The following is a 27,920-nucleotide window of genomic DNA, read 5'->3' on the forward strand; positions in this document are numbered from 1 at the left end:
ACTAACCGTGACATCCCAATTGTTCTGTTAATCTAAAAGCCTACTTAAACTACTATCTCAAATTTCCTTCTTTCATAATGCTCAATTTTTCTCAGTTCCATTTACCTAAGATAGCCTCTCAAAAGATCCTACTACCTTTGCCATCAGCACATTCCATTCACCCACCACTCTCTATAAGAAAACCTACCTCTTACATCCTCCTATACTTATTCCCAAGTACATTAAAACTTTGTCCCCTCATGTTAGCCATTTCAGCCCAGGGAAAAGACCTCTGACCATCCACACGATCAATGCCTCTTGTACTAATCTTGTACACCTACGTCAGATCACCCGTCATCCTCCATGTCTCCAAGGGAAAAGACCAAGTTCACGCAACCTGTCCTCATAAGACATGCTTACCGATCCAGGTACCATCCTTGCAAATCTCCATAGCATCCACATCCTTCCTGTAGTGAGTTGACCAGAACTGGACACAATATTCTAAGTGGGGTCTTACCAAGGTCTTATATAGCTGTAATATAACCTCACGCCACTTCAACTTGATCCCATGGTTAATGAAGGCCAACGCACCATAAGCCTTCATAAAAGCACTATCAACCTGTTCAGCAAATTTGAGTGTCCTGTGGACATTGACCCTAGATCTCGCAGTTTGTCAAATGGATGCTCTTTTTACATGTGTTCTGCCTTGTCTTACTTTTCCCTTTTAATGTCATAGAGCTACACAGCATGGAACCGCTCTTTGGCTGACTTGTTCCCGCTAGCCTAGATGCCACTCTGAGCTAGTCACATCTTCTGAGCTAGACATTTGGCCCACATCCCTCCAAATCTTTGTGATCTACGTACCTGTCCAAATGTCTTTTAAACATCACAATTGCACCTTCCCTACAGCTTCCTCTGGCAGTTTGTTCTGTACACCCACCATGATCTGCGTGAAAAAAAGTCGCTCCTCCGCTCCCCTTCAAATCTTTTTCCTCTCACCTTAAACCTATGTCTTTTAGCTTTATAGTTGAACAAGAAAATTTGCAGATGCTGGTGTCAAGTGCAACACACAAGATGTACTCAAGAAACAGCAGGTCATGCAACATCCACAGGAAGTAAAGGGTAACCAACGTTTTATGCCCGAGCCCTGACCTGCTGAGTTTCTCCAGCATATTTGTCCTTCTAGCTTTAGACTCTTCTACCCTAGGTAAAAGAATGTGACCTTCCCCCTTATTGAATTCTTTCATGATTTCATGAACCTCCATGAGGCCACCCCTCCAGTCCCAGCCTAGCCATTTCAAACCCATCCGGTCCCAGTAACATCCTTGTGAATCATTTTTACAACCTTTCTGGCTTAATGATTGTTGTAAACTACTTGTACCTTTGCACGAGCCGGTCACCTTCAGCAGAGACCTGGAGATGTTGCCAGGCTGTTTTATGTGGAAGTAATTGACACTCAGCGCACCGACAGTCTGTGGCATGAACTTGAAGGGGATCTGGAGTTTGCTGCAGGCCAGGATCATACCCTCTCTCACCTCACATGTGAATTCGGATTGAACCATGGCTGCTTGCTGGAGATGCACCACACTGAACGAGGTATTAACCTGTCAAACACAAGGTAGAAATAGATTTTACATGCAGATTGCGGTGGCAGTATAGCAGGTTATGCTGGACCCTCTCAAAAACAACTGATGGACCAATATGCCTCCTTCCATGTTGTGAGAAAGGTAACAAAAATGGAGCAGAAGTAGGACATGTGACCCTCAAACAGCCCAATATTCCTGGGCAATTTGACTGAAGTTAAGGCCTTTGCTTCATTGTTTCCATGGCAACCAATGAATACTCATCTTTACTAATCTTGTTTATTTCCACTCCCTCATCCTGTTTGTAGCTCCACATTTCCTGACTCCTTCACCAACAAAAAAATGCTATTAATCTCAGCCTTGATTAAACTCAGTGAATGAACACCCCTAGTAATTAATGAACTGATGTGAGATGCAGTTAAAAGCTTTGTTTTGGGTGCTATCCAGGCAAGTCAACTCAGACAGCAGGTGGTGCATTATAACAAAGTCATAAATAGAGTAGGGAATGCAATACATAGAAGCCCTAGAGGAACTCAACAGGTCACAGCAAGTAAAAAGGTGTCACAGGCCAGGGGACCCAGAAACCCAGCACCAATAGATAGTCACCAAGACAAATGGTTACTTAAACACAAGTATCTTTAAACACAAAAACAGAATCACATTTTAACTTGGCACTATTGACTTAACTAACCTAACTTAACCCTCTTCTATTTCTAAGCACACGTGTATGTAATGTGTAAGTTCAGAAAAGTTCTTTGGTTCACAGTCCAATCTCACTTCTCATTCCTCCAAGTTCACTGTGCACAGAATTTAACATTGATAAAGTTCACCAGGCTTTGGTGCTTGAAAGATAAATGGTTACCAGTCAGGAAGGTTCTTGTTGGTTTTCAGAGAGAGATTTGTTGTTACAGGACATCCACAACTGATTTTCTTCCATCAGCCATTCCAGTGTCTTGCTGACAAAACTTGCCCCCTCAGGGTTCTCCAGATGATAACCTCTTTCTTTCAGGTCACCACAGAGATCCTTCTTGTTTCTCTTATTCCAAGTGAAACATTAGACAGCCAGTCCACTCCTCTTGCATGAACCACAAGGGCTTTGACCAGGCTGAACTAAGAACTCACAACCCGTCTTCCATATGGGGTTTTCTACAAGCTTGCCAGCTTGTCCTGTTCCAGTCCCAGCTGCTGCTGCTGACTGTAAAACTATAGAAGTGATTTCTCTGTGTGTGTGCTTGTCTCTCACTCTCTCTCTCTCTCTCTCTCTCTGAGAGAAAGTCTGTTTGACTCTCTCTGCTTGCAAATCCACATGACCCTCTTACAACAGCTCCGAACAATTTGTGGCTCCGACAAGATCTTTCCTCTGTTGCCCTTTTTGTAAACAACAATCCATTAGTGAAGTCTCTTGGACACTCTCCAAAGCTCTTGCAAAGGCTGTGGGACCGACATGTCTGGCTTGAGCAGAGCTCCAGTATTTCAAATAAGATCTGTTTTAAAGTGTTTGTATGTGACCTACTCTAACAAACCTTTCCCAATTTATCTCACAAAAACATATCTATATACTCTGTCGCAAAGAGAAACAATGTTTCAGGCCTGAGCCCTTCGTCAAGGTGTAAGCAAACAACAGGCAGGCACCAGAATAAAAAGATGAAGGGAGGAGAGAAGAAGAGGAAGGAAGGGGCAGGGGGAGGAGCACAGACCAATAGGTAAGAGGTCAGAGGTAGATACAAGTGGGAGGGTAGAAAAGAAAATTTGAGAAGTGATGGGGAGAGGGTAGCGCACTGAAAGGAGAGGGTGGGGAAGGGGGAGCTGGAAGGAAGGAGATAGAGGGATAGGGAAAGAGAGAGGCTCGAGGGGGAGGGGTTTAATGGGGTTTAACCAACATGTCTATACATAGTCTCAAGCACTGCCAAACTGAGACTACCCACAAATTAGAGGAACAGCGTCTACTATCGCGTCTAGGCACTGTCCAACCAGATGGCATTGACATCGACCTCCAGTTTCCATTAACTGCTCCTCCAAGTCCCTCTCTAACCTGAGGTTATACCATCCAGATTCACTAGCCAAAGCAAATGGACTCTCACAAGAATAACTACTTCCCTGTCCAAGAAACCTTCGCTGCAATTGGAATATATCCTTTCTTGCCCACCAAAATCAAAATCTCATCAAAATCCAGCACAATTCCACTCAGTCTTCCTTGTACGCCAACACGTTCACAATAAAGACTAATACACCTTTTGTTCTTTCAGCATTTCGGTGTGTTTTTACACATAAATTTCTCACCATTTCTAAAAACTGTTTTCCTTTCTTTCTTTTTCAATCTTTTTATTTAACATAGTATAGTAAACAATTCATGAGAATAGAATTCAGAATCAAATAGTACAATACGTAATACAACGTACAACTTTATAACATATTAAACAAATATTATCTCTTTCTCCTCAATTTTGAACATTCAAAAAAGAGAAAAAAATTATTAAAACCCCATCTTACCTACCAAAATGAAACAGCAACAACAACAAAAAAAAGGTGAGAGTTCACTAAAACAGATCTCAATACAAACTATTTATTTGGTCTTTGCCAATAGAAAACAGAAATCCAAAAGAGTCTGGCAGGTAAAGTGAAAGTACAAATTAACTCATATGAAAATAGTTTATAAAGAAATGCCAAGTCTCTTCAAACTTAATGGAGGAATCAAAAGTGCAACTTCTAATTTTTTTTAAACCTCAATATGACATAACATGCATTGCATCAAAATAAGTGAGTTTGGATTTTCCAATTTCAATAAAATGACTCTCCTGGCCAACAGTGTAGTAAAGGCTTCAACCCGATGTGCAGAAGTTGGAACTTGACCCAGCTCTCGAACTATAATTCCAAAAATAGCAGTCAATGGATTAGGTTTCAATCTAATACCCAGTGTAATTGACAAAGTCTTGAAAAGATCTGTCCAAAGCAGAGCAAGACCAAAACATATGCGTTAGTGTGGCCACTTGTGATTTTCATCTATCACACATAGGACTAACATTAGGAAAGATACAGGCCAATTTATCATTCGACATATGAACCCGATGTACCACTTTAAAGTGAATCAATGCGTGTCAGGCACGTAATGAAGAGGTATTAACCATTCCAAAAATCTCTTCCCAAATTTCCTCCGGGAGAAGTGACTGAAGTTCTCATTCCTGAGCTCTTCTAATTGAATGGAATTCCTCTCTCATGGAATGTTTTCCATTCTTCTTATACAAAATAATACAGTATAATCTTTTTTCATGTACACCTCTCATAATTACATTTTTAATATTATTTACAGCATGGTAGAAGCCAATTTCGCTATTTAAACCCGTACCACACATCTACACCCCAATTAACCTTCAACAGTTTTGGAAGATGGGAAGAAACTAGAGCACCCAGTGAAAACCCATGCAGACACGGGGAGAATGTACAAACTCCTTGCAGACAGCGCTGGATTCAAACCTGGGTCATTGGTGCTGGAATAGTACTGCACTAGCCTCTACGCTAGCCATGCTGCCATTTTTGTGTTCACTCATTTATCTTGTTGAAATCCCTTTGCAAATTTTCTGGGTATTCTTTGCGACCTACTTTTCCAATTAGCTTTGTATTGTCACCCAATACATGACTAGTAGAGCATGCTATTAACATTGGAGGCTGCTTTTGTGGGAAACATTCACTGAGCAAAATTACCATAGAACATTAGAACATAGAAACAGACCCCTTTGGCCCTTCTAGTCCGTGCCAAAACATTTTTTCCAGTCCCACTGACCTGAACCTCGTCCATAGCTCTCCATACTCCTCCCATCCATGTAATTTTCCACATTTATCTTAAATGTTAAAAAATGAGCCTGCATTCACCACTTCAGCTGGCAGTTCATTCCACACTCCCACCACTCTTTATATGAAGAAGTTCCCCCTAAACTTTTCCCCTTTCACTCTTTACCCATGTTCTCTGATTTGTATCTCACCTTCCCTCAGAGGAAAGATTTAATCTGTCTATCCCCCTAATAATTTTAAAAGCCTCTATCATATCTCACCTCATTCTTCTATGCTCCAGGAAATAAAGACCTAACTTGTTTAACCTTTCCCAAAAACTCAGTTCCTGAAATTCAGGTAACATCCTAATAAATCTTCTCTGCACTCTTTCAATCTTATTGACATTTTTCCTGTAATTCAGTGACCAAAACTGCACACAATATTTCATATTTGACCTCACTAATGTCCTATACAACTTTACCATAACATCCCAACTCCTGTACTCAATACTTTGATTTATGAAAGCCAATATGCCAAAAACTCTCTTTCAAACTCTATTGACCTGTGATGCCACTTTCAGGGAATTATGTCTCTGTATTCCCTGATCCCACTGATCCATTGCACTCCTCAGTGCCCGACCATTTACTGAACGTCCTTTCTTGGATTGTCCTACCAAAACGCAACTCCTCACATTTATTTGTATTAAATTCCATCTGCCGTTTTCAGCCCATTTTTTGCAGATCCCTCTACAATCTTTGAAAACCTTCTTCACTGACCACAACGCCTCCAATCTTAGTCTCATCTATAAACTTGCTGATCCAATTTACCACATTATCATCCAGATCATTGATATAGATGACAAACAACAATGATCCCAACACCGATCCCTGAGGCACAGGCCTCCAGTCTGAGAAGCAATTATCCACCACTATTCTCTGGCTTCTCCTGTCCAGTCATTGTCGAATCCAGTTCACTACTTCACTATGAATACCTAGTGCCTGAACCTTCCTGACTAACCTCCCATGTGGGACCTTGTCAAAGGTCTTTCTAAAATCCAAGTAGACAACATCCACAGCCTTTCCTTCGTCAACTTTCCTCCTCGAAAAACTCTATGAGATTGGTTAAACATGACCTACCACTCACAAAGCCATCTTGACTATCCCTAATCAGTCCATGGCTAACAAAATAATTGTAAATCCGATCTCTTAGAACACCTTCCATTAATTTACCTACTAATGATATCAGGCTCACTGTCCTACAATTCCCAGAGTTACTTTTGGAGTCTTTTTTAAACAAATGAACTACCCTCCAATCCTCTGCACCACATCTGTGGCTATAGACTTTTTAAATATTTCTGCCAGAGCCCCTGAAATTTCTATACTGCCCTCCCTCAAGTCCGAGAGAATATCTTGTCAGGCCATGGGGATTTATCCAACCTTATTTGCTTTAAGACAGCAAGCACTTCCTCCTCTTTAATCTGTATAGGTTCCTTGACCTCACTGCTTGTTTTCCTTACTTCCCTTGCCTTTTTCCTGAGTGAATACTGATGAAAACAAAAACATTTAATATCTCCCCCATCTCTTTTTGCTCCATACAAAGTGACCATTCTGATCTTCAAGGGGACTAATTTTGTCCCTGACTATCCTTTTACTCTTATTATACCCTACTAAAACTCTTAGGACTTTCCTTCGCATTGTCTGCCAAAGCAACCTCATGTCTTCTTTTAGCTTTTCCGATTTCTTTCTTGTGGTTGTTCTTACATTTTAAATACTCAAGTACTTCATTTGCTCCGCATTGCCCAGACCTGCTATACACCGCTCTCTTCTTTCGAACCAGATCCTCAATATCCATCAAAAACCAAAGTTTCACCTTTGAAGGTGCTCCAGTTACCTCGCACATCCTTGCCTGAAAACAATTGATCCCAATCAACACATTCTACATCCTTTCTCCAATTTAGAATCTCAACACAAGGCCCAGACCTATCCTCTGCATAATTAATGTAACTAATGGCATTATGATCACTGGACCCAAAATGTTCCCCCACACATACATCTGTCACCTGTCCTGCCTCATTCCCTAATAAGAGATCCAGTATTGCACTCTCTCTATTGGTGCCTCTATATATTGATTTTGAAAACTTTCCTGAACACATTAGACAAACTCCAAGCCATCCAGCCCTTTTACAGTAAGGGATTTCCAGTCAATATGAGGGAAATTAAAATCTCCTACTATCACAACCTTATATTTCCTGCAGATGTTTGCTAATTCTCTATAGATTTGCTCCTCCAATTCTCATTAACTATTGGGTAGTCTATAATACAATCCCATGAGTGTGGTCATACATTTTCTGTTTCCTCATCTCTACCCATATTGCCTCAGTAGATGACCCCTTTGATCTGTCCTGCCTGAGTACACCTGCGATATTTTTCCTGATGAGAAATGCCACCACTCCCCCCTTCATCCCCCCATTCTACCATGTCTAAATCAACAGAAGCCCAGAACATTGAGCTGCCAGTCCTGCCCCTTCTGCAACCAAGTTTCACTAAAGGCCATAATGTCATAAATCCACATCCCAATCCATGCTCTAAGCTCGTCTGCCTTTCCTACAACAGTCCTTGCATTGAAATATATCTACCACGTGCCACTCATTGACTTCTAAGGGTACATGAAATTTTCACATAATCTTTTCCCTCCTCCACTCCTCGATCTGCTCTGGCACTTTGGTTCCCATCTCCCTGCAAATCTAATTTAAATCCATTGGAGCAGCACTAGCAAACCCTCCAATTCACATGCAACCTGTCCTGTCAGAACAAATCCCACCTTCCCTGGAAAAGAGTCCAATAATTCAGAAACCTGAGGCCCTCCCTCCTGCACCATGTCCTGAGCCATGTGTTAAGCTGCATTATCCTCCTATTTCTAACCTCACTAGCACGTGGAATGGGTAGCAATCCTGGGATCACTACCCTGGAGGTCCTATCCTTCAATCTAGTGCCCATCTCTCTGAACTCTCCTTTAGGGCCTCCCACCCTTCCTACCCACGGCATTGGACCCTATACATCTGGCTGCTCACCCTCCATCCTGAGAATGCTATGAACTCGATCTGAGATATCTCAGACCCTGGCACCAGGAAGGCAACATTCCATCTGGGATACTCAATCTATTCCACTGAATCTCTTATCTGTGCCCCTAAGTATGGAATCTCCTATTACTAAAGCTCACTTTTTCTCTTCCTTTCCCTTCTTAGCCCACAGGACCAGACTCCATACTAGAGACCTGATCACAGTGTAGAATTACACTTTAAAAACAAATTTTGCCAAGCAGTTTTGCAAAACATTGCAGTAACTACCAGACGCCACTCAGTGGCACTGGCTGATTGCAAAGATTCCACTGTTCATGATAAGATTTATTTTTTTAATTCTTAATTTTTTAAACTGTAGAGATACAGCACAGTAGCAGGTCCTTCTGGCCCTTGAGCTCAAGCCACCCAAATACACCCACGTGACCACTTAACTTCTAACCCCGTACTTCTTTGGAATGTGAGAGGAAACTGGAGCACCCAGAGGAAACCTCTGTGGTCACGGCGAGAATGAACAAACTCCTTAAAGGCAGCCCTGGATATACCAGTTGCATTGAGGACATAATAACAAAGTCACCCCCCTGAAAGGAAGTGACCTGGATTTTGAGGGAATTGCACACAAAGAATGGTAAGGCAGGGATGAACGGAAGAGGACTGGTGTGGTGGCAAGCCACTGCAGTGGGCAATCTCAAAGGGATTGAGCAGCTGGCAGTTGCAGACTGGGGGCCATAAGAGCAGTGAGTGCATGTGAATTCAGAGAAAATGAATGAATGTAGTAACCAAGGAGGTGGACAAAAATAAGGAAGAGGCAAGGATTCAAGATTCTTTTATTGTCATGTCATAGTGCAGAACTTATAAAAAGGAGCTATGGATTTAAAAGGGAGCTGAGGACCAATGTTTTTCACATGGAACATGCGTGAAACAAACTGCCAGAGGAAGCTGTAGTTGCAGATACATTTGCGATGTTTAAAAGTCTCCTCTATGTTGGGCAAAGACTAGGAGATCACTTTGTTGAGCACCTTGGTTCTGTCTGCCTCAATACTATGGATTTCCCAGTGGTTCAGCCGGTCTTTTCAGCATCTATAGGAGACAAAGATGTATTGCCAACTTTTCAGGCCTGAGCCCTTATTCAAGGAATAAGCAGAATAAGCCAGAAGCAGGAAATCTCAAAATTCAATCAATGCTGGCTGGGAGAGGAATCCAGATCAATAAATTGGATATGATAAGAGACAAGGTAAGAATTTATCACGTTTGTGTGAAAGAAGATGGAATGAAGACAGAAATAGGGAAAGGCAACGGGGTGGAGGGGGGAAGAAGGGAAGGGAGGGGTTTAATTAAAGCTTGACAGGAGGTCAAAATAGGTGATACACGGTTGGGAAACAATAAAGATGGAGGCCGTACCAGCAGTGATGAGCTTAGAGATGGTGCCTCACCTTTGTCCCCCTTCACTCACCATGATGCTGAACTTTTCTTCCATCGGCTCCATCTGCATGCCTACTTCCACAACCACAATTCTCCACTATAGATCCCTTCTCCCACTTTAAACCTTCTTCCTCCTCCTGGACACCCTGTTCCCAGACTTCTACTGCCCTGGACTTCTATATTTCCAAATGCCGCCATGAAATCAACTCTATCAACTTCACTACTCCCCTCCCTCATTCCAATCTCACCCCCTTGGAAGGCCTGACCCTCCATTCTCTGCACCAATCTAAACCTCACCATCAAACCTGCAGACAAGGGTAACACTATTGTGGTCTGACGCACTGACCTCTAAATGGTCGAAGGCAGACAACTACTCTCAGACACCACCTCTTACTTACCTGTCCTAAAGGACTCCACCAAAACTCATCAAACCACTGTATCATACACCATCTCTGAACTCATCACTTCTGGTCGTATCCCTGACATAGTCTCCAACCTTATTGTTTCCCAACCCAGTACTTCCCATTTTATACCTCCTACCCAAGATCCACAAACCCAATTGACCTGGCAGACCCATCGTGTCCATGTGCTCCTGCCACACTGAATTGGTCTCCGCTTACCTTGACTATGTTTTGTCCCCAGTCCAGTCCCCCCAACCCGTATCTGGGATACTCCACATGCCCTCCATCACTTCAACAATTTCCAGTTCCCTGAACTCGATCACCTCATGTTTACCATCCACTTCAATTCCCCATACTGAAGGCCTCAAAGTCCTTTGTTTCATTCTGGACAATAGACCCAACCAGTCCCCCTCCACCACCACCCTCCTCCAGCTGGAAGAACCTGTCCTCACCCTCAATTATTTCTCCTTTGACTCATTCCACTTTCTCCAGGTTAAAAGGCTAGCCATGGGTACCTGCATGGGCTCCAGCTAAGCCTGCCTTTTTGTTGGCTACATGGAGCAATCCATGCTACAAGCCTACATAGGCAAGGCCCCTCAACTCTTCCCTATATCGATGACTACTTTGGTGCTGCCTCATGTACCCATGATGAGCTTGTTGACTTCATCCACTTTGCTACTAACTTCCACCCCAAGCTCAAATTCATTTGGTCCATCTCTAGCAACACTCTCTCTTCTCTGATCTCTCTGTCTCCATCTCAGGAGACAAACTCTTGACAGATATCTTCTATAAACCCACCAACTCCCACAGCCTCCTCGACTACACCTCTTCCCACCCTGTCCCCTGTAAGGATTAAATTCTATTCTCCAAATTCCTTCATCTCCATTGCATCTGCACCAAAGATGAGGACTTGTATGCCAGATCACCAGAGATGTCCTCCTTCTTCAGACAATGTGGCTTTTCCTCTACCACCATCAACTCAGCTCTCACTTGCATATCCTCCATTACCCACACATCTGCCTTGGTCCCATCCATTCCCATGCACAAGGACAGGATTTCTATTGTCCTCACCTACTACACTTCCAGCCTCTGCATCCAACACATCCTCCCCACCATTTCTGCCACCTATTATGTGATCCCACCACGAGACACATATTCCACTCTCCTTCCCTCTCCACCTTCCACAGGGTCCGCTCCCTCCGTGACTCTAGTCCACCCCTCCCTCCCCACCAATTTTCCCCTTGGCACCTACCCCTGCAACCACAGGAGATGCTCCACTTGTGCCCACATCTCTTCCCTCACCACCATTCGGGGCCCCAAACAGTCCTTTCAAGTGAAGCAACATTTCACTTGTGAATCTGCAGGGGTCATCTACTGCATCTGGTGTTCCTGTTGTGCTCTCCTCTACATCAGCTCTGTCCGCCACAGTAGCGTGGATCTCCCAGTGGCCACCCATTTCAGTTGTGTATCCCATTTCCTTTCTGATATGTCTGTCCATAGCCTCATGTACTACCAGAATGAGACCACCCATAAATTGGAGGAACAACTCCTCATCTTCCAACTGGTTACCCTCCAACTGGATGGCATTAATATTGACTTTTCTGGCTTTTGTTAAACGCCCCCTCCCCTTCTTCCTCTGACACCATTCCATCTCCTTTCGCACAAACATGATAAATGCTTACCTCGTCCTTTATCATATCCAATTAACACTTTTTCTTGGTCTGGATTCCTCCCCAGCCAGCATTCTTTAAATTCTGAGACTTTTTGTGATTTCTTGCTTCTGGCTTATTCAGCTTATTCCTTGAAGGAGGAGTCAGGCCCAAAATATCGACAATGTATCTTTGTCTCCTATAAATGCTGAAAAGATCGGATAACTACAGGGAGATTCATACCATTGTGGCGGACAGAGCCAAGGTGCTCAACAAAGTGATCTCTCAGTCTGCACCCAGTCTCTCCAATATAGAAGACACCTTTAAACTGCAAATGTACCCGCCACTATAGCTTCCACTGGCAGTTTGTTCCAGGCACACCATGCTCTGTGTGAAAAAAAATTGCTTCTCAGCTACCTTTTAAATCCTCAGATCCCTTTTAAAGAAGGGCTCAGGCCCGAAACATCAGCAATATATGGATATATGGATGCTGAAAAGATCGGCTGAGTTCCTCTAGCATTTTGGTGTGTTTTTAGGAAAATTGGATCAGTTTATGAATGGCGGGGTTGACCAGATAGGCTGAGTATCCAATTTCTGCTCCTATGCCTTATCTTTTCTTTGGCTTGGCTTCGCGGACGAAGATTTATGGAGGGGGTAAAAAGTCCACGTCAGTTGCAGGCTCGTTTGTGGCTGACAAGTCCGATGCGGGACAGGCAGACACGATTGCAGCGGTTGCAAGGGAAAATTGGTTGGTTGGGGTTGGGTGTTGGGTTTTTCCTCCTTTGCCTTTTGTCAGTGAGGTGGGCTCTGCGGTCTTCTTCAAAGGAGGTTGCTGCCCGCCAAACTGTGAGGCGCCAAGATGCACGGTTTGAGGCGTTATCAGCCCACTGGCGGTGGTCAATGTGGCAGGCACCAAGAGATTTCTTTAGGCAGTCCTTGTACCTTTTCTTTGGTGCACCTCTGTCACGGTGGCCAGTGGAGAGCTCGCCATATAACACGATCTTGGGAAGGCGATGGTCCTCCATTCTGGAGACGTGACCCATCCAGTGCAGCTGGATCTTCAGCAGCGTGGACTCGATGCTGTCAACCTCTGCCATCTCGAGTACTTCGACGTTAGGGGTGTAAGCGCTCCAATGGATGTTGAGGATGGAGCGGAGACAACGCTGGTGGAAGCGTTCTAGGAGCCGTAGGTGGTGCCGGTAGAGGACCCATGATTCGGAGCCGAACAGGAGTGTGGGTATGACAACGGCTCTGTATACGCTTATCTTAGTGAGGTTTTTCAGTTGGTTGTTTTTCCAGACTCTTTTGTGTAGTCTTCCAAAGGCGCTATTTGCCTTGGCGAGTCTGTTGTCTATCTCATTGTCGATCCTTGCATCTGATGAAATGGTGCAGCCGAGATAGGTAAACTGGTTGACCGTTTTGAGTTTTGTGTGCCCGATGGAGATGTGGGGGGGCTGGTAGTCATGGTGGGGAGCTGGCTGATGGAGGACCTCAGTTTTCTTCAGGCTGACTTCCAGGCCAAACATTTTGGCAGTTTTGGCAAAGCAGGACGTCAAGCGCTGAAGAGCTGGCTCTGAATGGGCAACTAAAGCGGCATCATCTGCAAAGAGTAGTTCACGGACAAGTTTCTCTTGTGTCTTGGTGTGAGCTTGCAGGCGCCTCAGATTGAAGAGACTGCCAGGGGACCCGTTCCCTGAAACCCTCTGGGATCAGTTGAAGACTACCATACTGCAATCCACTGAAGAGGTACTGGGCTTCTCCTCCAGGAAAAACAAGGACTGGTTTGACGAAAACAGCCAGGAAATCCAGGAGCTCCTGGCAAAGAAGCGAGCTGCCCACCAGGCTCACCTTACAAAGCCGTCCTGTCCAGAGAAGAAACAAGCCTTCCGTTGCGCATGCAGCCATCTTCAGCGCAAACTCCGGGAGATCCAAAATGAGTGGTGGACTAGCCTCGCCAAACGAACACAGCTCAGCGCGGACATTGGCGACTTCAGGGGTTTCTACGAGGCTCTAAAGGCTGTGTATGGCCCCTCACCCCAAGTCCAAAGCCCGCTGCGCAGCTCAGACGGCAAAGTCCTCCTCAGCGACAAGATCTCCATCCTCAACCGATGGTCAGAACACTTCCAATCTCTTTTCAGTGCCAACCGCTCAGTCCAAGATTCCGCCCTGCTCCAGCTCCCTCAACAGCCCCTAAGGCTAGAGCTGGATGAGGTTCCCACCCTGGATGAGACATATAAGGCAATCGAACAACTGAAAAGTGGCAAAGCAGCAGGTATGGATGGAATCCCCCCAGAAGTATGGAAGGCTGGCGGCAAAACTCTGCATGCCAAACTGCATGAGTTTTTCAAGCTTTGTTGGGACCAAGGTAAACTGCCTCAGGATCTTCGTGATGCCACCATCATCACCCTGTACAAAAACAAAGGCGAGAAATCAGACTGCTCAAACTACAGGGGAATCACGTTGCTCTCCATTGCAGGCAAAATCTTCGCTAGGATTCTACTAAATAGAATAATACCTAGTGTCGCCGAGAATATTCTCCCAGAATCACAGTGCGGCTTTCGCGCAAACAGAGGAACCACTGACATGGTCTTTGCCCTCAGACAGCTCCAAGAAAAGTGCAGAGAACAAAACAAAGGACTCTACATCACCTTTGTTGACCTCACCAAAGCCTTCGACACCGTGAGCAGGAAAGGGCTTTGGCAAATACTAGAGCGCATCGGATGTCCCCCAAAGTTCCTCAACATGATTATCCAACTGCACGAAAACCAACAAGGTCGGGTCAGATACAGCAATGAGCTCTCTGAACCCTTCTCCATTAACAATGGCGTGAAGCAAGGCTGTGTTCTCGCACCAACCCTCTTTTCAATCTTCTTCAGCATGATGCTGAACCAAGCCATGAAAGACCCCAACAATGAAGACGCTGTTTACATCCGGTACCGCTCCTATGCCTTATGGTCTTATGTTAATGGCCAAGAGTTCACTATGAAAAGACTGTTTAATGTAATTTATTTTGTGGATTGAAGTCCATGATCTTTTTATTTGAGAGGTTATTTTTAAAAATCACAGTTAATGATATATCAGATACTTTAAGTTTTTGAAAAAAGAATCAATCAAGAGATGAGTCACCGTTCAATCACCTTTGAACAAAACAAAATGGAAATTGATGCAAATAAATTCTGGATTAGTTTTATTATATTTTCATCAAAATCCTTTTTTTATTATGTGACTCCTTCTTCCCCTCTGCCATGGGATTTCTGAATGGACAATGAACCACAGACAGACCTTGCTTTTCTTTTGCACTAATTTATTTTTTTTTAATGTAATTTAAGGAGTTTTTGCACCTTTACTCCTGCTGCAAAACAACAGATTTCATGACACATTCATGATATAAATTCTGATTCTGATCCGGATTGTGACAAGTTTTTTTTTCTCCATTTCTGCCCATGTTTAATTCTTCCAGTCTTTATAACCAGATCAAGAGTTTAATTAACATCCCATAAAACAAGGGAACTAGGTGAGTTGCCAATTTGAGCATTTTGAAAGTTTTAAAGTAAAATATGGAAATTATACCTGACTGTAATTTATTTCGGACATGTTATTTTATTGTTAAAAATCACTTTTACAGGTACACCTTTAAAAGGATATTTTCCCAAGTGCCATTTTGCTCTACATACTTAAGGAATGATATTCCTAATTTAGAAGTGGCAGAGCAAAGATTGATTCCTGAGATGAAGGAGATTGAAGGAAATGCTTCATATGAACCATGGTTTAAAAAAAATTATGGGTAATCCCATGAAAACATTTAAAATTCTGGAAGTGACACAACTGTGTCTCCAGCTGGACTTTGGAACTAAAGGCCCAAGGAGTAAAACACAAAAGTCTGCCTATGCTGGGATTGCAGTCAAAACACAGAAGTGCTGGAAGAACTCAGTAGGTCTCATATCCATAGGAAATAGATTATATGCAATATTATCATATCCAATAGCTCCGTATCTCTCTCTTTTTCCTTTTCCCTCTGTCTTCTTTCAGAGCCAAAATTAATTCAATTTTTTTCTCTTATCATATCCAATGTCTCGTTTCCTCTACCTCTCTTCTTTCACAGACCCAGAATCAATTCTCACCTTTCCTCATATCATAGCCAATTAATGCCTTTTGTTTGTACATCTGTACTCCTCCCCCTCCCGTTCTTCCTCCTTTCTTTCTCCAGCTTTTAATTCAGACACCTGTTTTTAATCACTCAATCCTTGAAGAATGGCTCAGGCCCAATACATCAGCAATATTCTTTTACCTCCTATGGATTCTGCAAGACCAGCTATGTTCTTCCAGTATGTATGTGTTTTAACTAAAAGCTTAAGTCATGAGATGAGGAGACATTTTTGACAGAGAAACGTTTTGTAATTTGTGGTCCCCTGGGAACATAGGTGATTAGGTATAACTGAATCTTGATAATAATAAGGCTCTTGGGTAGGAATCTGGACAATACAGGGGATTAGCAGTGAATGCAATGCATAGTAGAGCAGATTTGATGGGTTGGATGATTTAATCCTGCTTCTCTTTCTTAGGTTGATAGATTTATCTGAAATCTGAGGGACAAATAGGAAGCAACAGGGCAAAGTTTTTCTTCTCAAGTTTTTACCCAATTGCTCTTTGAAAATTACTGACATATGCTTCCTCACCTTTTCAGGCAATGCAATCCAGATTGAAACATCTCATAGCATCAGAGTTTCAACTTGGTGTTTATGCCTGACTTGGGAGTGGCAGGTACTGGGGAACTTCATGCTGCTTTTAGCATTCATTGTACTTTTCCTGCAATTATTTGAGACTACCAAATGTGCACTCAATGTGGAATGCATTCCATTATCCATGGATGCCTCATCAGTGAGGAAATGACCAAAAGTTAGCCAATTCCTTGAACATTCATAATTCCTTCACACTGACAGCTGACTTCCTACCATCCAAGTTCTAAAATTCTTTCCTGAATATTTCCACTTTTTTTTCCCCTTGAAGGCATTGAATAAAATCTACATCTTTTACCATCTCCAAAAATGGCTCAAAGTTAAATTTTTATCCCGTGAATGTCTTGGGATATTTTACTTTCAGAGTTAACAATGAGCTGCTTGGTAAAACTTAGTGAGTTAATCACACAGGAGCCATGGGTAGAAATGGTCAATGTATTGGGCAGGGGCTTTCTATCGAGCCTAAAGGAAGAAGGGATACTTGATACTTACTTTGGTCTCAATAAAGAGTCCAGACCTAAAATGGTGACTGACCATTTCTCTCCATAGATGCTGATTTTCTCAGGCATCTAATTCTTTGTTCATGATTACAGCCTCTGCAGTTTTTAGTGTTACTTCACTTTTAGAGTTCTTCACTGCTTGAAATGAACATGCTACAATGGCAGCAATGAATAGTTTGAATAAAATATTCACTCTTTGCTAGCAAAGAGTCATCAAACCCGGACTTGGTGATGCTTACGATCGAGTAGTTGTGAATCTCCAGGTGCTTCTCAGCAATGCAGCCAACAGCAACATGCCCAAAATGTAGGCTGCTCTGCACATCCTCCTGTCCAGACATCTCGTTTCGTTGTCCTGGCACACTCATCAGGAGGTGGGGGAACTTGGCTATGGAATAGAAGAGGATGATCACAACAGCAATGTGTATAAATAACTTCCAGTTCAATGACTAGGCCCGAGTCAAATGCCCTCGACAAATTTTTCATGGTTGTCGGCAGAATCACAGAAGGTAATGAGGAAGTGTGCAGGAGCGAAATACATTAGCTAGTTGAGTGGTGTCACAACAGCCTCGCACTCCATGTTACCAGAACTAAGGAGCTGATTGTGGACTACAGGAAGGGGAAATCAGGAGAACACAAACCAGTCCTCATTGAGGGATCAGCATTGGAAAGGGTGAAGAACTTCAAATTCCTGGGTGTCAACATCTATGAAGATCCATGCTAAGGTTATTATGTCGATCAAGATGATCCCATGAAGATATCATGAAGAAGGCTCGCCAACAGCTACATTTTGCTAGGAGTTTGAGGAGATTTGCTATGTCACCAAAGATTCTTGCAAACTTCTACAGGTGTACCATGGAGAGCATTTTGACTGATTGCATCACTGTCTGGTATGGAGATGCCAAGTCGCTCCCAACATTGGGAACATGTAATCCGATTTCATCCTGTGTCGCCCCTTGAAAATCTTATAGACCTCAATCATGTCTCCCCTCATCCTTCCAAACTCCTTCGCATACAAGCCTAGTGTTTCCAACCTTTCAGCGTATGTCAATCCTGCCATCCCGGGAACCAACCTTGTAAATCTGCACTGCACTCCCTCTATAGCGAGTAGGTCCTTCCTCAAATTTGGGGACCAAAACTGGACGCAATACTCCAGGTGAGGTCTTACCAGGAGGGCATCTCTGCTCCTATACTCCAATCTCCTCTTTATGAAAGCCAACATGCTATTTGCCCTCTTCACAGCTGGCTGAACCTGCATGCTAGCTTTTAGTGACTGGTGTACAAGTCCACCCAAATCCCTTTGCACTACCCCACTCCCGAGCTTGACTCCATTTAAATAATACTCTGCTCTCTTATTACTGCCTTCAAAATGGACAACCTCACATTTGCTCTCATTGAACTTCATCTTCCATTCTGCCGCCCACTCCCCCAACCTGTCCAAGTCCCTCTGCATTTTCCTGACATCCTCCTCACACTTTATACTGCCACCCAGTTTAATGTCATCTGCAAATTTGCTCATGTTGTTAATAATCCCTTCATCCAAATCATTTACAAAATGATAAATAACTGAGGACCCAACACCAAACCCTGTGGTACCCCACTTGTCACATCCTGAAAATGACCCGTTTATCCCAACCCTTTGTTTCCTATTTCTTAACCAATTTTCTATCCATGACAGCATCTCCTCCAATACCATGCTCCTTGATTTTGCCTACTAGCCTGCTGTGCGGGACCTTTCTGGAAGTCCAGGTACAACACATCCACTGGCTCTCCTGAGTCCACCCTCTTTGTCACATCTTTGAAAAATTCCAGAAGATTAGTCAAGCATGATTTTCCTTTAAGGAATCCATGCTGAATAGCTCTGATACTATTATTCCTGCCCAAGTGTCCAGCTATTTCTCCTTTTATGATAGATTCCAATATTTTCCCCACCACTGACGTCAGGCTGACCAGTCTATAATTTCCTGCTTTCTCTCTCCCTCCTTCTTAAAAAGCGGCACTACATCAGCCACTCTCCAATCCACAGACATCTCCCCCAAATCTATGGAACTTTAGAAAATGTCAACCAGTGCCTCCACGATTTCCAGAACAACCTCTCTAAGCTCCCTGAGATGCAGCCCATCAGGCCCTGAGGACTTAGCAGCCCTCAGTCCTAACAATTTACCAACAACCACCTGCTTCTGGATCTGAATATGTGACAGATCCCCATTTCCTTAGGAAATTCCACCAAGTCCCTAGATACTGCATGACCTCTACCCCCTATCTGACCAGAACCTGGATCCTCCCTGGTGAAGACAGATGCAAAGTATCTGTTAAATTCTTCAGCCATCTCCTTGTTTCCATGAGCTACTCTCCAATCTTCTGGCACCTCACCTGTGGCTAAGGACATTTTGAATATATCAGCCAGGAACCCAGAAATGTCTACACCAGTCTCCTTCAAGGTCTAAGAGGATATCATATTCAGCTCAGGTGATTTATCTCCCTTTATTCACTGTAAGGCAGCAAGTACCTCTTTCTCCTTAATTTCCATCTGTTCCATGACTTTTCTGTTGGTTTCCCTTCCTTCCTCATCCTCTAAGCCAGTTTCCTAAATAAATACAGATGCAAAAAAACTATTTAAGATCTCCCCCATTGCTTGAGGCTCATCTGAAAAAGGCAAAGTCTGATCCTCCATAGGAGATATGTGAGAGACTGGAGATGCTGGAATTTGGAGCACAAAGCTCCAGAATCTGGAGGATTCCTCCAGTGGAATAATATTGATGCTGTTTTGGATTGGAAACCTTCATTAAGGTTTAACTTTAATGGGCGTATCATGGAGTTGTGGGAGGTGGAAGAAGAATACAAATTGTTTTTTTGCTTTATCAATACTTTAGAGCTGGAATTAGTCCTCACCTATGCCTTGTAGCTTCAAAAACTTCTCATGCTCATTTTCACCAAATTTGCAAATGGCGATTATGTCAAACACCTTGGGGGTATGGGGCTGAAACACGATCTTGATCTTACAATCACCCCATGGCTTCAATATTCCAGTGTTCGGTATTAAAAAGAATGGATTCTGTACTTCCCAATGGAATGGCGTCAGGAGTTTACTGCAAAGACAACAACATTTGTTTCGACAGTAAACCTTCATTATCATGGTGAAACATACAAAGGCACTCACAAAAGACAAGGGCACATAGAAACAGAGGAGCCACTCTGCCCTTTACATCAAGTCTGTCAGGGGGTCTAGTAATTCTGGTTACTGGGTCTTGAGGGTTCCGGCTTTGGTTGTGGAGTGGATTGGACCACTTCCTGAGCAGTGTCCTCTGGGACCCTGAGTGGGATACTCGGTAGTTCCTGGCTCATTTGAGGCATCGGATCCTCAGTTCCGGTGGGTGCCAGGTCTCTGATTGAGACGGTGTCCTCTCTGCCGTCAGGACATGCCACATAGACATACGTTGGGTTGGCATGCAGGAGGTGCACCTTCTCAATCAGGGGGTCTGTCTTGCGCCACCTCACATGTTTTCTCAGCAGGGCTGGACCCGGTGCCATCAGGAAATCTAGGGGGTAGTCCCGGATATGGATTTCCTCTGGAACGTAAACATAAGCTCATGAGGAGTTGCATTGGTCACCGTGCAGAGGAGCAACCTTTTGGAGTGGAGTGCCATGGGTAGGACTTCTTACCAGCATGAGTCTGGAGGGCCTTTGGACCGGAGAGCCAATTTTACAGCCTTCCATACAGTTGCATTCTCTTTTTCAACTTGTCTGTTTCCCCCGGAGATTGTATCTAGTTGTCCTGCTTGAGGCAAGTACTGGTGTGGCTCTTCGCTCATAAATGATGAGCCCCAGTTGCTATGGATATAGCTGGGATATCCAAACAGGGTGAAAAAAGAGTGCAAGGCCTTCATGAGCATAATGGTGGTCATGTCTGGGCAGGGGATGGCGAATGGAAATCGCGAATACTCGTTGATGACATTGAGAAAGTGCACGTTTCCGTTGGTGGAAGGGACAGGACCATTGAAATCGACACTGAGTCATTCGAAAGGGCTGGATGTCTTTATCAGGTGGTAGAAATGGGCAGTAGAAGTGCGGCTTGCACTCCTTGCAGACCTGGTCATTTCCCTGATATCCTCAAAGGTGCAGGGCAGGTTGCGTGCTTTGACGAAATGAGCCATGCGAGTGATACCTGGGTGGCAAAGCTCATCGTGCTGTGACCACAATTGGCTGGTGTGTGCAGAGGCACAGCTTCCCCTTGACAGGCCATCTGGAGGTTCATTGAGAGTACCTGGCCTGTATGTTATGTCATAATTATAGGTGGAGAGTTCGATCCTCCACCTAGCGATCTTATCATTCTTTATTTTGCCCCATTTCGTATTATTAAACAGAAATGCCACCAATCGCTGGTCGGTAGGCAGGGTAAATTTTCTGCTGGCTAGCAATGCTTCCAGTGCCTGATGGCCTCTACAATGGCTTGAGCCTCTTTCTCCATTGATGGGTTCAGAAGCTCGTGGCCAGATATCGGTGGCATTCACGAGCTTATGTTTATGTTCCAGAGGAAATCCACATCCAGGACTACTCACCAGGCTTGGTTGATGGCACCAGGGCCAGTCCTGCTGAGAAAGCATGCGAGGAGGAGCAAGACATACCCACTGATTGAAAAAGTGCACCTGCTGCACGCCAACCTAACGTTTGGATATGTGGCATACCCTGACGGCAGAGAGAACACCGTCTTGATCAGACACCTGGCACCCGCCGAAACTGAGGATCCAATGCCTCAAACGAGCCAGCAACTACCGAGTTCTGGAGGACACTGTCCAATCGAGACCCACTGATCCTGTACCACAGGGGACTCCAGGAAGTTCAGGAAGCCCCAAAGTCCTCCAGTACTCCAGTGCTTGTCCATAATTACTACAGACAGACTAAATTTGTAAATATTTGTAAACTTTTAGTTTTTTTAATGAATGGTCTCTGCTTTTCACCCACAGGCTCTATTCTGAAGGAAGGGGTGTTTGCAGTGAACTGGAATTCACTCTCTGTGTGTTGTTTTGATGCCTGGCTCCTCCCTTGGTTCCACCCTCACCTACCTGGTTTTCCCGCCTTACCTCGGATTCACCGGAGGACTACTGTGTCTACCGGCCACTGATTGTAAGCTATTAAAAGCGTGTTTGTACTCCCCACTTGTCTCTGAGTGCATTCAGTCGCGTTCCAACTAGCATTGAGTCCCTGATCATCAGAGCCCAGATGCAGTGGGTGGGAGATGTCATCAGAATGGACGACCACTCTATGCTTCGCCAGCTGCTCTATAATAAACTGAAGACTGGAAGGAGAACTGAAGGTCATCCACGCAAGTGCTATAAAGACTCCATGAAGGAAACCCTACACCACTGTGGCATCCAGCCAAGAAAACTAGAAGCTGTGCTATGAAGCCTACATCAATTTGGAAGACAGGCACTGCCAAAAACTGATGGAAAACCGTAAACAGCATCACAAAACAGCAAAATCAGACTTCCAGTTCCCCCATTGTGCTAGACTCTGCACTTCCAGACTGGGACAGCAAAGTCACCTTTGTGTCCACAGATGATCTGCACAACAACGTGTCTTCTTTGAATTTAAGGTTGACCCATACAGAGCCTAATAATAAGATCTATAGTTTTGTACCCAAAGGATACTGAGGCAAAACAAGAGCCTGGGATTCAGATACAAATAATACATGATGCCATTGAACAGCAGAAGATGAGCAAGGGCTAAATTATAAACTCTGCTTTTAACCCAAGGGCAAGAGATAAGAAATAGGAGCAGGAGTTAGCCATCTGGCCCATTACTCATGCTCTACCATTCAATAAGTTCAGGCCTGAACGGGGTATAGACCAGCTCCACTTACCCACCTGGTCTCCATAACCCTCAATTCCTGTCATCAAAAATCTTTCAGTCTCTGTCTTCAATAATGAGCCTGTTTCTTCTGCTTCAATGGGCAGAGAATTCCTCAGATTCACTACTCTATGGAAGAAGCAGTTCGGCCTCATCTCTGTCTTAAATCTGCTCCCCCAAATCTTGAGGCTGTCCCCATGGGCACATCTAGGGTATGACAGGAATGGCAAGTGCCCAGTTTGGCACCACTTGAAGGTTGGGGGGGTGCCACTTGAAGATGGCCCCCACCCTCAACCAAGCGTTGTCGCTGCTATCCCAGACATACAAAGAACACATATCTGTTTCTTCCATGCTCGGTACACTCGCCCTCCTTCCCTGTCCTAGTGTTGCCTTTCAATTATACAACGCCAAATACAACATGGCGGCCACCAAGGCCAGGTCTTGCAAGTCCTCCTTGTCGCCATTTATTTTGATGCATTGGCCACCCCTGCCACAGGCGCCATTTTGCCAAGATACACCGTTCTGTGTCCCCTAATTCTAGTCTCATCATCCAGCCTTACCTGTTGTTTCGCAGGTGAAATGTCGTCTCAGTGCTCTCAAAGATGGCGCAGATTGGCAGACACGCCAAATCAGGTAACTGTACATCATGGGAAGGCAGAGAAGCTTGCAAGACGACTGAAAATTTACCACCCTTAGTCTCAAACACAATCCGGTCCTCATAGTCTTGCTGTAAGGAGAAAAAAAAATCAAATAATCAAGTGTACCCATTCTCAATGGTCCCCTGGGGCCACAGCACATTAAGGGGGGGGGGGAAACACAGACTGAAATCCTAAAATGCTTTTAATGTTTTTTATGCAGTCGGTAAAAGAGAAGTGCAAAAGAAACCAACTAAACTTGACTACTTCACAGGGAAGGGGGCGTATAAATTTTGAGTAAAACACTAAAATCTGCAGGATCTGTGGTTTAAGTAAAAACACGATGCTGGATAAACTCAGCAGATCAAACAATGTACTTTATTTAGCAAAGATACAGATGCTTAACCAACATTTCAGGCTTGAACCTTCCAAAATGTTGATTATACATCTGTATCTTTGCTAAACAAAGTACATTGTTTGATCTGTTGAGTTTGTCGAGCATTGTGTTTTTACAATAAACTTTGAGCAGAGACTTAGGGGGCCATAGCCAAAAATAAAGTTGAGAATGTATGCATGTAGACTGACAATCCTAAGGTCGAGCTAGTGCACCAGAGAACATATTCAAATTCGACCATGCCAATTAGGAGCAATAAATTTTGCCATGATACTCAAAAATAACCTCTGAAGAACACCACATATTCACCGGCAATCAATATTTGACATTGGCGGTAGTGATTGAAGTGTGGAGAAGGGCACTGAGTTGCACTGCGGATTACGATTTTGCAAGATCCCTGATAAGAAGTATCTGCCACTTGGAAAGGCCTCTCTGATGCTTTCAGTGAGCAACACATTGAGAAGCATGGAGGAGATCTTCTGCAGCCACTTGGAATAATCCTCCAGCAAACAACATGACCTATAACGCCACAGATAAAGCACTTTGGGCAAAGTCCGAATGTAAATGGCATTTAATTTTCTTCAGCAATGAAAGCCTTGCATGATGTGAGACTGAAAATTATTCATCAGAGACATCTGGGATGAAAGTGATCTCTCTGAATGCCCTCTGGTATTGTAAGGTAAAACATCATGAGATGGGAATGTGTAAGGAGTTACCCTGTACAGGGCTGTAACAAGATGTGAATGCATCCTTGTACTTACAAGATAAGAGAGACATTGATGGATTGAGAGGCAGGAAGCTAGCAGGGAAAGGATAGCAACAGTTTTAGTCATTGGACAAGTAATGATATGATGATGTTCTAAGCATGTATCCAAGGGTATAAAAAATCACCATTTTGCTGATAACGGCAGAATGCATTCTCCGACTAACATGGTTAGTTGCAAGTGTTACAATCCGGTAATAAAGAACAAAGAACCCTGATTTCGACTCAGTCTGGTGTTTGTCTCACTCATTCATGAACAAAGCAGACCTAACAGTATTGGGATCTTCAATGATAAGGAAACCGTTGTCTCTTGGCTTGATATCCTCTCCCCATTCTGATAACTAACCATGGCTGTGATAATACAGTACAACACTGATTATCCAAAATGGCCGAGACTGGACCGATTTTGGATAACTGAATTTTTTGGATAATTGGTCATTTTTTTAAAAACAGCCCAGTAGTAGCAGAAAATCACTTGTATCAATGTTTCAACAACAACAAATAAGGGAAGGCTTTTAAAGCATTAAAATAATGTTTAATTCTCACCAAAAAAAATGCTGGCCTCAGCCAATCCCCGACATATCCCCCACACCACTGCCGATCACCGAGACCTTCCAATCGCTGCCACTGATCTTTTACAAGGCTTCCCGGGCTGGTGGAACACTCACTAGTGAGTCGGCAGCCTCCTGTCTTACCGTGGGAACAATTCAGCAGGAGCTGTTCTGGCTTTGTGGCTTGGATCTTGATGTTGGAGCCCGACACAGACCCAGTCTTCATTTGCACGCACTCCCCCTCCCAACCGATGCTGGCGGTCACCGACACCTCCCCACCAGGGTCCCGCTCCTGTTTGGGTGGGCACCCTCCTTGATTACGCTGAGACAGGGATTATTCTGACTGCTTGTGGCTGGGAGACAGTGCCACGCAGTTTGAGAGGGAAAATTGGAGAGAAAAGTCCAAATGGAAAAGGTAAATAAGAAATGGAAAGAGACAGGGGGAGGGAGTTACCTGAAATGAGGACAATCGTCGTTCTAATTTCATGCCTAGTGATTTTTTTTTGAAACTGTGAGGTCAGTTCAGCTCTGAAAAAATTTTGGATAATTGAGGATTTCTGACCGTTTTGGATATCGTCATTTATCCAGAATTTTTTGGAGACCAGACATCACTTCTGGGTCCAAAAAAATTTTGGATAAATGAGAATATCGGATAATCTGATTTCAGATAATCAGAGTTGCACTGTATATTAAGTAATAGACTGCTTCCAATAGTTGAATAACTGAGGCATTCATTGCATTAGCAGCTTTGGAGCTAAATGCTGAAGCAAATGTTCATTAATAATGTTGCACACTGTGTATACTGACCTATGTCTGAATACCCTACATTTGGTTATGAAGCCCCAAGTTAAGTTAGAAGAGTATTCTTTAAAAGCCGGGGTGGTCAAACTACGGACCCTGGGCCAACTGTGACCCGTTGCCAATTTTTAAGTGGCCTAAGGTGACTTCTTGAAAATAAAATAGAATAAGGCCCATTAGAAAATTGTCTCATTGCACTTCCTGGTTTCAACACTAGATGACGCTGCCATTTTGAACAACTACTAGACCACCTGTTGAAATGTAACTCATCAATGAAAATGTCAATTGATTAAAAATGGTGGAACCAAAATGACAGAAAATAGCAAGAGAGCGCCAAAAATTTCAGATACGGTGGGAAAATGAATACAGAAGTCAAGGGGAAGTGTGTTTGTTTGATTTGCAAGGGATCTGTTAACTCTAATAGCCTATCTACAGATTTATATTAAGTTGGACACTTGGACTGTGAACTGTATTCACTGAGAGTTGCGGAGGAATGTTGGAGATGGCCTTGTCCCTTACTTGATCTTTTCTCCTGCTCTTACTTTGCATCCAGCTTTGTATTTTGCACTGCTTTTTGAATGAGTTTTCTTGTATTCATTTAAATTAAATTTAAGAGCAGCAAATACAGAAGTGCCTACGTTAATATGTGAGCACATCGATAAACTACTATAATGTCAACAGTTAAACTGTTTGGTAGTGTCGTATAGTTATTTTGATAGAATATGAATTTTTGATGACAGGGGTTTTTTGGTCTATAATCACGAGTTTTCCTGCAGCATAATTGGTTGAAGTCTGCCAGGATTAATATTGTTTAGCTAATGACTCCTTATATTTTTCTGTATGTCGCCCATAACCAAAAAGGTTTGGCCACCCCGCTTTAAAAAATGAGAAAAGCAACAAACTAATATGATGTGTTCTTGTTTTGACAGAGACTGTACCACAACAGCCAACAACTAATAGTCTTGAAAGCATTTAGTTTTCCCAATCAGAATTCATCTTCTCCACCAATGCTCTTGGTGCACTCTATCTTGTCACACATCTCAGTAAGGTTGATGGAGTGAGACACGGAAATCTACAGACTCAGTGTATGAAGTAAAAGCACAATGCTGGAGAAACTCAGCAGATCACACGATGTACTTTATAATAGCAAAGGTAAAAATACATAACTAACATTTCGGGCTTGAGCCCTTTATCAAGGTACAAGTAAAATGTAGGCAGGCACCTGAACAACATGAAATTTAATTAATAAATAAATAAACAGATAAATAAATTAATGACCAAATAGACATAAATAAATAAAAATTGGATGGGTAAATAAAAAATAAATTGAATAAAAATAAAATGTACTGAAATTTAAAAATAAAAATTTTAAAAATGAAAAAAGGTGCCTGCCAACACTTTGTTTATACCTTGATGAAGGACTCAAGCCCAAAATGTTGGCTATATACCTATATATTTGCTATATAAAGTGCACTGTGTGATCAGGATTGTAAACTTCAGTAGCGATGATGTTACTTTTTAAGGTTAAAGATTCTCTGCATCCGTTGTTTTCAAATTCAGGGGTGGTCTCCACTTCTCCAAGGAGATGAGTAAGGGGGGGCTTACTTAGAAATATGAATAGTTTCACTCAATATTTATAATTAAACTAAAGAAAGTTGATGGAGTTAACATAAATTACACAACTCTCCATCAAGGGAGGGGGGAGAGCAGCATAAAGTGTACAGGCAATGCAGGAAAATCCCCGTGTAACATTAGCAGATCTGGGAGAAACTTCAAAGGGACTTGGCTAAACATATAAAAATAATGCAAAGCAATACTGATAGA

The 27,920-nt window shown here is 43.3% G+C and overlaps 1 protein-coding gene and 1 long non-coding RNA gene across 14 annotated transcripts in view; one reads left to right on the top strand and one right to left on the bottom strand.

Moving 5' to 3' along the window:
• The window catches only part of LOC138762261 (uncharacterized), a 102,808-nt gene extending 80,566 nt beyond the window's left edge, over positions 1–22,242 (top strand). For both annotated transcript variants that reach the window (XR_011356863.1, XR_011356864.1), the window contains exon 5: positions 22,073–22,242. This is a non-coding gene — a long non-coding RNA (uncharacterized lncRNA). The remainder of the gene's footprint in view (positions 1–22,072) is intronic.
• Positions 1–27,920, bottom strand: part of cfap65 (cilia and flagella associated protein 65) — a 213,429-nt gene that overhangs the window by 154,225 nt on the left and 31,284 nt on the right. For all 12 annotated transcript variants that reach the window (XM_069935942.1, XM_069935939.1, XM_069935940.1 and 9 more), the window contains 4 exons: positions 23,516–23,682; positions 20,001–20,197; positions 17,351–17,496; positions 1,361–1,583 (listed from right to left, as the gene is read on the bottom strand). In XM_069935942.1, coding sequence (XP_069792043.1) covers positions 1,361–1,583; positions 17,351–17,496; positions 20,001–20,197; positions 23,516–23,682 — 733 coding nt within the window. The remainder of the gene's footprint in view (positions 1–1,360; positions 1,584–17,350; positions 17,497–20,000; positions 20,198–23,515; positions 23,683–27,920) is intronic.

The sequence above is a fragment of the Narcine bancroftii genome, chromosome 4, assembly GCF_036971445.1.
Source record: "Narcine bancroftii isolate sNarBan1 chromosome 4, sNarBan1.hap1, whole genome shotgun sequence".
In the NCBI taxonomy this organism is placed as follows: Eukaryota; Metazoa; Chordata; class Chondrichthyes; order Torpediniformes; family Narcinidae; genus Narcine; species Narcine bancroftii.